Source organism: Sus scrofa, chromosome 13 (genome assembly GCF_054392235.1).
Source record: "Sus scrofa isolate SSC_HxYL_T2T_F1_AM1 chromosome 13, Sscrofa_HxYL_maternal_Yorkshire_Landrace_v2.0, whole genome shotgun sequence".
In the NCBI taxonomy this organism is placed as follows: domain Eukaryota; kingdom Metazoa; phylum Chordata; class Mammalia; order Artiodactyla; family Suidae; genus Sus; species Sus scrofa.
Window position 1 is genome coordinate 93,650,737 of NC_139395.1, and position 12,432 is coordinate 93,663,168.

Sequence of the window (12,432 nt, forward strand, 5' to 3'; positions counted from 1 at the left end):
AAAGCAGACAAAAGATTAGACAAGTCACAGAATAAGAAATATATATTGCCAATTAAACAAGTGAAACACTCAATCTCACCAAAAGTAATATAACAATTAGATACATCTTGAAACAATCATATTGGCCACAATTAAATAGATTTTTGGCACTGGTAATGGGGAAATGGGCAATTTCAAACTGCCTTTTTGAAAACAATTTGGCAGCACATGTCAAAATTTAAAGTCCTCCAAATGTGGTAATCAGGACTTTCACTACATTATTACTTGTATAATTAAGATAATATTAACATAAATGTTCACCAATTGGGTTTTGAATAAATAGATTGTGATATATTCTATGATGAAACATTCTGCAGCTCCTATGAAGAATATATCTTGGTATGATAATGGAAAAGATTCTCCAAGGCATATTTATTGTTAAACTTGAAAACAACTGACATAATAATATGTATCAGAGTGGAAGGCTTATGGCCAAAACTGCTTATAAATAACATGGGTAGGCATTCCTGTCATGGCTCAGCGTAAATGAATCCAACGAGGAACCATGAGGTTGAAGTTTCTATCCCTGGCCTCGATCAGTGAGTTAAGGATCTGGCGTTGCCATGAGTTGTGATGTAGGCAGCACTAAAAAGCAATAAATAAATAAATAAATAGCATGGGTGTATATGCAGAGAAAAGTGAGAGGCACATTCAAAATTTGACAGTGATACAAGAAACACTTTCACTTTTTGCTCCATATAATTTTATTGTTTGAATTTCTAAGAATGACTGTGGGATTTGAAAAAAATAACATAGGGGAAAACACCAGATGGCCTGTTTTCGAAATGTATCATGACATAAACAAGTAGCATAGACTCATCAAAGGTCAGAAAGAATCCAGGGTCATTTGGAATCCCAGGAATCCCATACTTTTTACTACTCACTACTCTCTTACTTTACCCAATATCCCTCTTACCACTATGGTTTCTTCCCAGCTTTATTGAGAAATAACTGTCATACATCATTGTCTAAGTTTAAGGGATACATCATGATGATTTGTTTTACATATATTGTGAAATGATAAACCACAGTAGGTTCAGCTAACTTCCATCTTCTCATACAGATACAGTAAAAAGAAAGAAAAAAGAAAAAAAATCTCCTGGTCATGAGAACTCATAGAATTTACCCTCTTAACAACATTCTTTATATCACATAGCAGTGTTAGCTATACGCATCATGTTGTACATTACATCCCTAGTACTTTTTAAAAAGCATGTATTTTTTAGTCTATGTAATTTTTTCCATCACCACTGAGTTTTGAAATATTCCTTTCCACTAAACAAACTGCATTTATTAAATAATACATTATTAGCTTATTCTCTACATTTTATTAATAAAAAAATTTTACTGCCATGTAAAACTCCCTCTAAACTTCAGATTATCAGTATTGCTACAGTGAGTTCATATAATTACAGCCCAACATAAAGAAATGTAACTTCAGGTTGACCTCTGCGGTCCCATCATAAAACAGTTCATATATTTTTTTGAAGTACTGGAAATATCCTTCAAAACCCCAGTGATTGGAACTGTTAGTTGGAGAACCATTTGTCATGCATTCTCCAGCTATGGAAATGAGATTTATTGGGTGTGACTCTGCTTCCCCTCAGAAGTCTTGCCCTAGGAATCCTCATCTGTGGAGACACTCAGGTGAGCCGAAAACCATCAGGGGTTTGGGGACACAGGTCAGCGGGCAGCCATAGGGAATAGCAGCAGCCCTAAAGTCTCACTCTGGTGTCAGACTGGACCTAAGAATAAAGAGCAAGTAGCTGGGAATAAATAAAGCTGGGGCAGGAGGCATGACTTGGGCAGGAGACATGACTTGTGAGTAGTTTTTAAATGTTAGAAATCAAATTTTATTATTTTTATTTATTTATTTACTTCTAGTCACTGCGCCTTGATGTGGGATCTCAGTTCCCAGACCAGGGACTGAACCCCGGCCACAGCAGGGAAAGCGCTGAGTTCTAATCACCAAACTACCGGGAACTCCCAATTTGTGAGTATTTTTTTAATAAAAAAGTCAGAGCAGGGTTCTCAAACTAGGAAATATCAGAATGAAAGGGGATAGGTGGATGGAGTCTGAAAAGGCATCATAATTTTATACTTGGAGAAAGAAACAAAATACATTTCCCATAAAGCAACAACCAAAAGGAAAGTCCTAGAAAATCTTGGCTGATGGATATTTGTAGAAGAAATATTAATTCTCATACTTCCTAGAAAGAAGAGGTAAAATTTTATGTGACAGTAGAAAGGGAAACAGTTTTTTTTTTCTTTCTTTCTTTCTTTTTTAGTGCCCCACCCTTGGCATATGAAAGTTCCCAGGCTAGGGGTCAAATTGGAGCTGCAGCCACCAGCGTATGCCACAGCCACAGCAACATTTCAGATACAAGCTGTGTCTGTGACCTACACCACAGCTCACGGCAACGCTGGATCCCTTAACCCACTGAGCAAGGCCAGGGATCGAAACCATCCATGTCCTCATGGATACTAGTCAGGTTCATTACTGCTGAGCCACAATGGGAACTCTGAACTCTAATTATAAGTTTTTAAAATTAAATTTGTAATTTGCTTTTATAAGCCAACTGGGGTAGAGTAGGAAATAGCAGACCCCCTGGGGAGGGGAGGAGGGTATAGTGTGGGAGGACGTGACCAGTCATTAGGATGCTGAGTACTAGGGACCTGCAGTGGACTGAATGATTGTATCCCCCCAAAAATCATATGTTGAAATCCTACCCCTCAAAGTGATGGCATCAGGAAGTGGGGCTTTTGGGGAGGTAATTAGGTCATGAGGGTGGAAGCCTCTTGGATGGGATTAGTTCCCCTACAAAAGCGACCCCAGAGAGCTCCCTTGGCCTTTTCCACTACATGAGGATTCAACAAGAAGGGTGTCATCTGCCACTCAGAATAGAATCCTCACTAGAACCCAACCATGCTGGCACCCTGATCTTGGACTTCCAGCCTCCAGAATTGTGACAAACAAATTCTTGTTGTTTATAAGCCACTCAGTGCATAGTATTTGTTATTGAAGCCCAGCTGACTTAAGACAGGACCTCGTCTGCTGATTCAGCTTTGTTCAGCATCTAAATCAGTGCTTGGCACACAGAAGGGGCTCAATTAATATTATTGACTGTGTTAATGAATATCAAATTCAGGATTAGAAATCAAGTCTCTTTATTCCCCAGTCAGTTCTCTAACAGGTCTTGTAATTAATCTCACAGAAGTAAATTTAACATGTAGCAAAACTGTTAGCTCCCTATCCTAACATTTATTTTCTCTTCTTTAAATGTTCCAGCCTCTCTTGCAGGTGAATTTTGGTCAATGAGATGTAAGGGGAATAGGTGTATGGTACTGGCAGGAAGTTTTCATAAAATAAAACTTCATCCTGCTCCTGAAATACAGAAGTGATGGGCTGGAGATCAAGGCGCCATATGGACCATGGCTGCAGCTACTAAAGATGACAAGCATACAAGAAAGATACAAGAAGCTGAGGTCCCTGATGACCGCAGTGACCATAGCACCCTGAGTTGCCTGCCTTCAGGTTACTTTTACGGGATGAGGAAATAGATGTCTATATTTTATACACCAATGGTCTGTGGGATTTTTCTATTGCACATAGAAAGCCTGTCCTGACAGGCGCAGTCTGCACTTCCCCCACTGCCTGCAGGGGGCGCTGAGCCCTCCTCTATGACCCCGGGCTCGAGAGAAGTTTCAGCCCCGTGCCCTTGCCAGAAGCTCCGCCTCCTTGGGCTCTACTGGGGTCTCGGCTTCCGGACACTGAAGGGCGACGTCAGTGATGTCAGTGCTCGGTCTCCTTAGGACCTGCTGCGGTTTCAGCTTCAGGACAACACGGGTCTGCGACCATGTGGACAGGAGTGCAGTTTCTTCAGGACCCTCTGAGGGGGGCCAGTCGGGAGAGAAAAAGGTGAGGGAGAGGTGAAGAGAAGTGAGGAAAAGTGGGGAGAAACTACCTGTGTCCTATTGACTTGGGCGGGAGGGTGGTCTGTCAGCAGACAACCCAGGAGAGGAAGGGCTTGATGTGGGAAACTGGAGTTTTGGTCCGTGCTGTGGGCCACGTAGCCGAAGTCCAGTGTCATTCTTTGGTGTGTGGTATCCAGTTTTCCCTGCACCCTTTATTGCAGGGACTGTCCTTTCCCCGTTGTATGTTCTTGGCCATTTTATCGTAAATTTACTGACCACATCGGTGTGAGTTTATTTCTGGGCTCTCTGTTCTGCTCCTCTGGTCCGTGTGTCTGTTTTTGTGCCAGGACCACCCATTGTTTGATTATGGTAGCTTCCTAATATAATTTGAAGTCAAGGAGGGAGATCCTCCAGCCTATTCTCTTTTCTGAGGATTGCTTTGGCTATTCCTGGTCCTTTGTTGTTCCACACAAATATTAGGATGCTTTGCTCTTTCTCTGAAAAATGTCATTGGAATTTTGGTAAGGATTGCTTTCAATGTGGACATTGTTTTGGGTAGAGTGGACATTTTTACCATATATCCTCCCAGTCCATGAGCATGTGATACTTTTCTATTGTATCTTCAGTTTCTTCATCAACATCCTAAGGTTTTCAATGCAGGTTTGCAGGTTTTCTTTTCCTTTTTTTTTTTTTTTTTTTTTTTGTGTGTGTCTTTTTAGGGCCACACCCGAGGCATGTGGAGGTTCCCAGGCTAGGGGTCAAATTGGACTACTGCAGCTGTAGCAGCAACTTGGGATCTGAGCGGAGTCTACTACCTACACCACAGCTCATGGCAACACCGGATTCTTAACCCACTGAGCAAGGCCAGGGATCGAACCTGTGTCCTCTTGGATGCTAGTCAGATTCCTTTCTGCTGAGCCATGACGGGAACTCACAATGTGCAGGTTTTCTTTCATACCCTTGGTTAAATTAATTACCAGGTGTTCTGTTCTTTTTGATGCAGTTGTCAATAAGAATGTTTTCTTTCTGATAGTTCCAGGATTAGTTGTTAGAAATGCAGCTGATTTTTATGTATTGATTCTGTAACTTTACTGAATGCATTTCTTAGTTCTAATAGTTTTTCCATAAAATGATGTGGAAACTTGTAACTGTGACTGATACGTGGGTAAGCCTCCACACCCATGGGGAAAGTGGAGATCAGGCGAAAGTCTGGCACTCCAGGAAGTGGCCAGTTCCACAATATAGCAGCAGCAACCCAGTGTTGCCTCTATTTGTTACCTGGATCCCACTCCCAAGTCACCGACTCCTCTGGACCTTGAAGCAGGTCCCTGTAAGTCCTGGGACAGTACTTACGGTAGAGGTTTTCCACTAGTGTATTGCTTCCTCTAATCACAGCCCTCCCTTCGCGGTTCATGTGGTTCCACAGATGCAGGGCGTAGGAGTCATTGAAGCTCGGCTCTGTGTCCCAGACTTCGTAGTAGCGCTTCCACGCTGGGTATGAGATGGGATAAAATCTTTGGGGGTGTAGGAAAGACAGGTTCATACACCTGAGGTCGCTCACCTCCTGGAAGTCTCTGAGTTTACACCATACTCTCAAAATCCTTGTCATCAAGTAGGGACCCTGGTGACCCCAAATATCCGAATTGTAATTTTCCACAAAGTTTTCCATGCACTGCCACAGGAAAGGGTGGTGGGGAAGGAATCCAAACACCCCGTTACTAGAGAACTGAGACTCCTGTGCAGCTAGAAAGTTCTCTTCAGGGATGGGTCTGATGGAGATGACATCGCTGTCCATGTAGACACCGCCATACTTCCAGATGATGGCCAGGCGGGATGCATCTGAGCTGACGTAGAGCCAGTTTCTCTCTGCACTGCTGTTGATCTGCAGGAGCAGATGCAAATCAGCCCCCAAGTAGGGGAAGAGGGAGGGGGGTCACAATGGGAGGCCAGGCCCCCGGTAGCTCTAGAGGAAGCAAGCCAACTTCCCAAAAATCTGTCTGCCAAAAGCCCAATTTTGCAAATTTACTAAAATTACCTCCAACCAAAAATGTTGCCTTTAAGTAAAAAGTTTGTGGCAGTCAGTATCAGTGGGAAAGGTTTAGCAGCTTTTAAAGATTTCATGAAATTGTTTTTTAAAAAAAATTAAAGCAGGGAGTTCCCCTCGTGGCTCAGTGGTTAACGAATGTGACTAGCATCCATGAGGATGCAGGTTCTATCCTTGGCCTCGCTCAGTGGGTTAAGGATCTGGTGTTGCCATGAGCTGTGGTGTAGGTCACAGACATGGCTCAGAATCTACATTGCTGTGACTGTGGTATAGGCCAGCAGCTGCAGCTCCGACTCAACCCCTAGCCTGGGAACCTCCATATGATGAGGGTGTGGCCCTAAAAAGCTAAAAAAAAAAAAATTAAAGCAGGCAAAGATAAAAAAGAAACCCAGGAGGAATTTCACAGTGAACTGTATGAGTCACTTTCAGCGGGATGGAACTTAACCACAACTATGAAACCGTGAAGAAAAAAAATTTTTAAGTCCTAAAAATGCTGAGAACTGATAAAGGAAAAAATAAACTAGGAAACTGTAGAACAGATTAATATCTATGCTCTTTGAGAAATTAGCAAAAGACTCTTAAAATGCATCCTTGCCTTCATCCACTAATTAATTCCTTTAATAATATTCATTGAAAGCTTACTTACTAGTCACCCAGCTCTGACTTTTTGTTTGTTTGTTTTTGAGTTTTGGTTTTTGGTTTTTGTTTTGGTCTTTTTAGGGCCAACCCACAGCAAATGGAAGTTCCCAGGCTCAGGGGTGAATCAGAGCTGCAGCTGATGGCCTAGCCACAGCCACAGCAATGAAGGATCCAAGCCACACCTGCAACCTACACCACAGTTCACGGCAACACCAGATCCTTAACCCGCTGGGCAAGACCAGGGATCAAACCCACATCCTCATGGATACCACTGAGCCACGATAAGAACTCCCTCAACCAGCTCTGTTACAGCTGTTGAGGATGTAGCAGTAAACAGACAAAAATCTTTACTGGCAGGAGATAGACAATAAACAAATAAATATATCATATGTTGAATATTTATAAGGACTATGAAGGAAAAAAGCCAGTCAAGGGGGCTCTGAAGGGGGCGGGTTGGAGCACTATCTTATCTTGGGTTTGAGCAGAACCTTGGATGAAGTGGGTGGGTGAACGATGCTGGTTCTCAGAAAAGGGTTCTAGGTAGAGGGAACAGCAAGTACAAGAGCCCTGGGGCAGGAGGGCACTCACTATGTGCAGGAACAGGACAACAGCAGTGCAGAGTAGTGGAGGGAGAGGGGTAGGAAATGTGATGGGGGTAGGGGTCACACTGGCTGTGCTGTGGAAAACAGTTTAGGGCAGGGGGAAGAGCAGAAGCAAAGAGGCAAGTTCAGAAGCAGTCAGAATAATCCAGGCAGGAGATGATGGTGGCTTGGACCTGGGTTATAGCAGAGAAGATAAGAGAAGTGGTCAGATTCTGGGCACATGGTAAAGATAAAGCTGGTCAGGATTTGCTGATGGATTGGATATGGAGCAGGAGACAGAGGAGTCGAAGATGACTGAAAATGCTGAAATGTGAGCAAAAACAGAAAATGACTTTGAAATGAATAAAAGTAAACCATTATAAATGCCAGTGCTCCCAAATGGAACACTAATTTTTTTTTTTTTTTTGGCTTTTTAGGGCCACATCCACGGCACCTGGAGGATCTCAGGCTAGGGGTTGAATCAGAGCTACAGCTGCCAGCCACAGCCACGGCAACATAGAATCTGAGCCATGTCCTTTAGTGTGAGAGATAGAAAGAGATTTCACATGAAATTGCAAATTTCCTAAAAGCCCCAGGAGTTTCTTGATCATATCTCAATGTAAACCAGTCTCCTGTAGCAGCACTCCACCTGATCCTTCATGAATTTTCTTTTTTTTTTTTTTGAATAAATGTAGCTTATTTATTTATTTATTTGTGGCTGCATGCAGAAGTTACCCGGCCAGGAATCAGACCCGCACCACAGCAGTGACAACGAGCTCCTTAACCACCAGGCCACCAGGGAACTCCCTCTTCATGAATTTTCTATTTACATCATTTTCAAGTTAAGTATTTCCTAATTTCCCCCCTCAGGTGCAAAACAAAAACAAAAAACAAAAGTTTAACATAGATGGAGTTAAACTGTCAGTGAAAAAGGAACGGTCTATATACCTAGAAAAGATATAGGAACATTCGATTAAGAATAGTCTCAAGAAATCCTAAGAAATAAACTGAAAGCAAAAGGCACCAGGGTAAAGATAAGCCTAAATTCTCTCCTGTTTCCTTGAGTCAGGACTCAGCACTGTAGAAAGAAGGCCATGCAAGAGGCAAAGGATCTGGGTTCTAGTCCCATTTCTGACACTCAGTCTTTACCCTCAGTGTACCCATCTGTAAAATGACTAGATTGGGCCCATTTTCTGTGGTCCCACACTGACATTCTAAGTTTCTCTGAATACTTACTCGAGTGTACCAGGAAAACAACGGTGTGTCTTCAAACAAGCTTTTCATATCCAAAGGGAAGAGGAAAACATTGTCTATGGCTGAGAGGAGGGAAAGGGCTGGGGACGTGGAGTTTGAGAGCAGCTGCGTGGAATTGGTGAGACCCTTCAAAAGCAACAGCACAGGCTGCTCAGGGTAAACCTTGGCCGCAGACTCTACAGCACAGGAGACCAGCGGTGATGGCTCTGTTCTCTCAGAGGTCTCTAGGAACACGATGCTGCGCCCATGGCCCAGGAGGGCTTCCAGCCCCTGCTGGGACTTGTAGGGAAGCAGGAAGGGAAAGAGGCAGCTGGACTTCAGGGTGAACTGGTAGAGGAAGCCACAGGCAAGAAGGACGATCAACAGGGAGAGCTGGAGCTTCATCAGCATGTCTACTACTCTCTCCTGGACTGCTCCCTAAAATCAACACTGTTAATTAAAACTCATATTCATAAAACCTTATAAAGATAGCATGCAAGAAGCTGATACATGAATATCACTTCCAAGCTTAAATTTTTTTTTAATTCAAGTATAGTTGTGTTTTTGTTTTTGTTTTTTTTTTTGCTTTTTTTAGGGCTGCACTCACGGCATATGGAGGTTCCCAGGCTAGGGGTTGAATCCGAGCTACAGCTGCCAACCTATACCACAGCCACAGCAATGCCAGATCTGAGCCATGTCTGTGACCTGCACCACAGCTCATGGCAATGCCGGATCCTTAACCCATTGAGCGAGGCCAGGGATCGAACCTGCATCCTTATGGATACTAGTCAGATTCATTTCTGCTGAGCCACAATGGGAACTCCTATTTGATTTTTAATATTAGATTAGTTTCAGGTGTACGACATGGTGATTCATTATTTTTATAGACTACATCCATTAAAAGTTATTACAGAATAATGGCTATAATTCCCTTGCTATATAATACATCCTTGTTGCTTATCAGTTTTATACTTAGTAGACTTAATACCCTATCTTTGGCACCCACCAGTTTGTTTTCTATATTTGTGAGTCTGGTTCAGTTTTGCATATGCATTCACTTGTACTATTTTCTACATTCTCCATCTAAGTGACATCATACAGTATTTGTGCCTCTCTGACATCTCACTAAGCATAATATTCTCTAGGTCCATCCACCTTGCTGCAGATGGCAAAATTTCATTATTTTTATGGCTGAGTAATAATTCCATAATATATATATACATATTTTTTATACACCACATCTTCTTTATCCGTTCATCTGTTGACAGACACTTGTGTTGCTTTCATATCTTGCCTATTATAAATAGTGCTGCTATGTACATTGGGGTGCATGTGTCTTTTCAAGTCAGTGTTTATGTTTTCTTTGGGTATATGTACTAAAGAATAGAGTTGCTGAATCATATGGTAATTCTATTTTTAGTTTTTTGAGGGACTTCTGTGCTGTTTTCCACAGTGGCTGCACCTATTTACGTTCCCACTAACAGTGTATGAGGGAGGCTACCCTATTCTCCACTCCTCGCCAACATTTGTTATTTGTAGATTGTTTGATGTTAGCCATTCTTTTTTTTTTTTTTTTTTTTTTTTTTAGGGCTGCACCAGCGGCCTATGGAGGTTCCCAGGCTAGGGATTGAATTGGAGCTGTAGCTGCTGGCCTACACTACAGCTACAGCAATGCAGGATCCGAGCCAAGTCTTCGACCTATACCACAGCTCACAGCAACACCGGATCTTTAACCCACTGAGAAAGGCCAGGAATCGAACCTGCATCCTCATGGATGCTAGTCAGATTCATTAACTGCTGAGCCACAAAGGGAACTCCTGATGCTAGCCATTCTGATAAGTGTGAGGTGATATCTCACTGTGGTTTTGATTTGCATTTCCCTAATAATTATAAGCTTTGATTGTTAAAATTCTAAATAGAATATGATCAAATCAAAACCGGCAATGTTAGTGCCTTGATAAGGGCTTTTCTGAGGAATTTAAGAATAATTCTCAACAGGAAAATAATGAATAGGAAGATTATTAATGAAATGCATTGTTTTAACAGATTACAGAACAAAACTGTATGATCACTTTGGCTTAATATATTACAAGAACAAGGTAAAATTTGACATTTGTTCATGATTTTTAAAAAGCATAAGAAAACTTTCTTAAGCTGATGAACAATGTCTACCAGAACATAGCAATTATCGTGCTTTATGTGAAGCATTTAAAACATCCCCATTAAGACCAAGAATAGATGGCTGTCCATGATCATTCTTACTCTTCACTATCATTCTCTAAGTCTAACCAATGCAATGAAACAAGAGAAAAGAATTTCTATTATGAATGTTAGAAAGGGAGAGGCAAAAATATGACTAGTTGTAGAAATTATGATTGCTTACATAGAAAATTCAAGATAACTTACCTCAAAACTAATAGAACTAAGAAGAAGAAAACTGAAGGTTAGAGTTAAATACCTTGCCCAGATTAGTTGGCAGAACGATGACTTTAACTTGGGTCTACCAGTCCCCAAAAGCCCAGGCTCTGAGCAGTTATCTGCAGTACCTCTCTCTCCTTCAGCATTAGTTGAAGGTTCTATTCCAGCAATTCCAGGACAGCAGAGATCTCCATTCATCAGTGGGGGTTTTTTTGTGTGTGGTTTTTGTTTTTTTGGTTTTTTTGGTTTTTTTGCATTCCATGTAACTCCTTTAGAAAATACCAATCCAATAAATTAGAGCTTACCTTCCAGCCAGAAATTTGCAGTTAGTTGATACCAGCGATTTTAGCAATGACAAGTTTTTTCCTGCTACACTTTCTGAAAAATCACCACCCAATCTCCCAATTCAACAACACTGAAGGAAGTAAATCATTGGCAGAAGATTAACGCGAAACACAGTAAGTTCCTAGGAAGCTCCTCCCTTTACTAAGTTGCCCCAAACACAGAATCTTGCATATCTAAAGGGGTTCACATGATTTTTCACAAGCCCCTGTTAGTGGGCTTGTCAGGAGGGTTATAAAGCAATGGTTTCACCTGGAGAAATCTATATCATAACATAATCCTGGAGCCAACAAAGCATGCATCTGAGCAGTTTGGCTTCAGTTGAAATCACAGCCAGACTTGGGGAAGTTTCTTCACCAGACAATCCTGCCAGTTTTCCCAAGCTTTGCCAATAAAAGATTTTGTTGAAAGAAAAGAGAAGCTCCTGTTGTGGCTCAGCAGATTACAAGCCTGACTAGTATCCAGGAGGATATGGGGTCAATCCCTGGCCTTGCTCAGTGGATTAAGGATCTGGTGTTGCCATCAGCTGTGGTGAAGATCACAGATGCAGCTCAGATCCTTCGTTTGCTGTGGCTGTGGCATAGGCTGGTGGCTGCAGCTCTGATTCAACCCCATATCTTGCAGGTGTGGCCTTTAAAAAGCAAAAAAAAAAAAAAAAAAGGAAAAAGAAAGAAAGAGAAAAGAAAAGAAAATGCGTCACCACAAATAAGTAGGTAATGGCCAAACCTCAGTAGTCCAAGGGTCTGGTGATCAGGAACAAAAATTGATTCCCCAGCTTCAGTTACAGTGATTTCAGGAAGGATCACTTTGCCTTGAGGTCCGCCTCGTGGCTTCTGAGTTTCCTCCCAGGCTCACAAAGTCAACGTCACCACCCTCCACCGATGAGGTAATCCCTGCACCTCCCAAGATAGAGTCACTCTCCTGTGGTCTGTTCCCCATCACCCCTGACATGCAAACTTAGTTCTCCTCTTCTGAGCTATCCTCTGCTCTGTCTTCATCCAGAGCCTTCTCTCAGCCATGAACAAGGTATCCACATTCAAGTTCCCCCTGAATGCTCTGGTGTTAACAGAGAGGTTCCCTCCTGAGCAAACTGGATTCTGATCTAGCAGCAGCTCCAGCAAGGGAAGTAAAGCTGTCCCACTCGTTGTTGGCTTCTTGTTTTCTATGTGCTCAAGGCTCCCCAGATTCAGCTCTTTGGGTCTCCACAGACACACACCTCTT

The 12,432-nt window shown here is 42.2% G+C and overlaps 1 protein-coding gene across 2 annotated transcripts; it reads right to left on the minus strand.

Moving 5' to 3' along the window:
• Positions 1-719: 719 nt before the first annotated feature.
• On the minus strand, positions 720-12,046 carry A4GNT (alpha-1,4-N-acetylglucosaminyltransferase). Of its 2 annotated transcripts, none has more exons than XM_013982052.3 (3): positions 11,938-12,046; positions 8,455-8,889; positions 720-5,836 (listed from the first exon to the last, which is right to left on the minus strand). In XM_013982052.3, exons 2-3 carry the CDS (start codon positions 8,860-8,862, stop codon positions 5,222-5,224), a joined length of 1,023 nt encoding a protein of 340 aa, XP_013837506.1. In that variant the 5' UTR covers positions 8,863-8,889; positions 11,938-12,046; the 3' UTR covers positions 720-5,221. The 2 variants fall into 2 exon arrangements, with proteins under 2 accessions (XP_013837506.1, XP_003358616.1); XM_003358568.5 differs by lacking the exon at positions 11,938-12,046 and adding an exon at positions 11,175-11,225.
• Between the last annotated feature and the right edge of the window lie 386 nt (positions 12,047-12,432).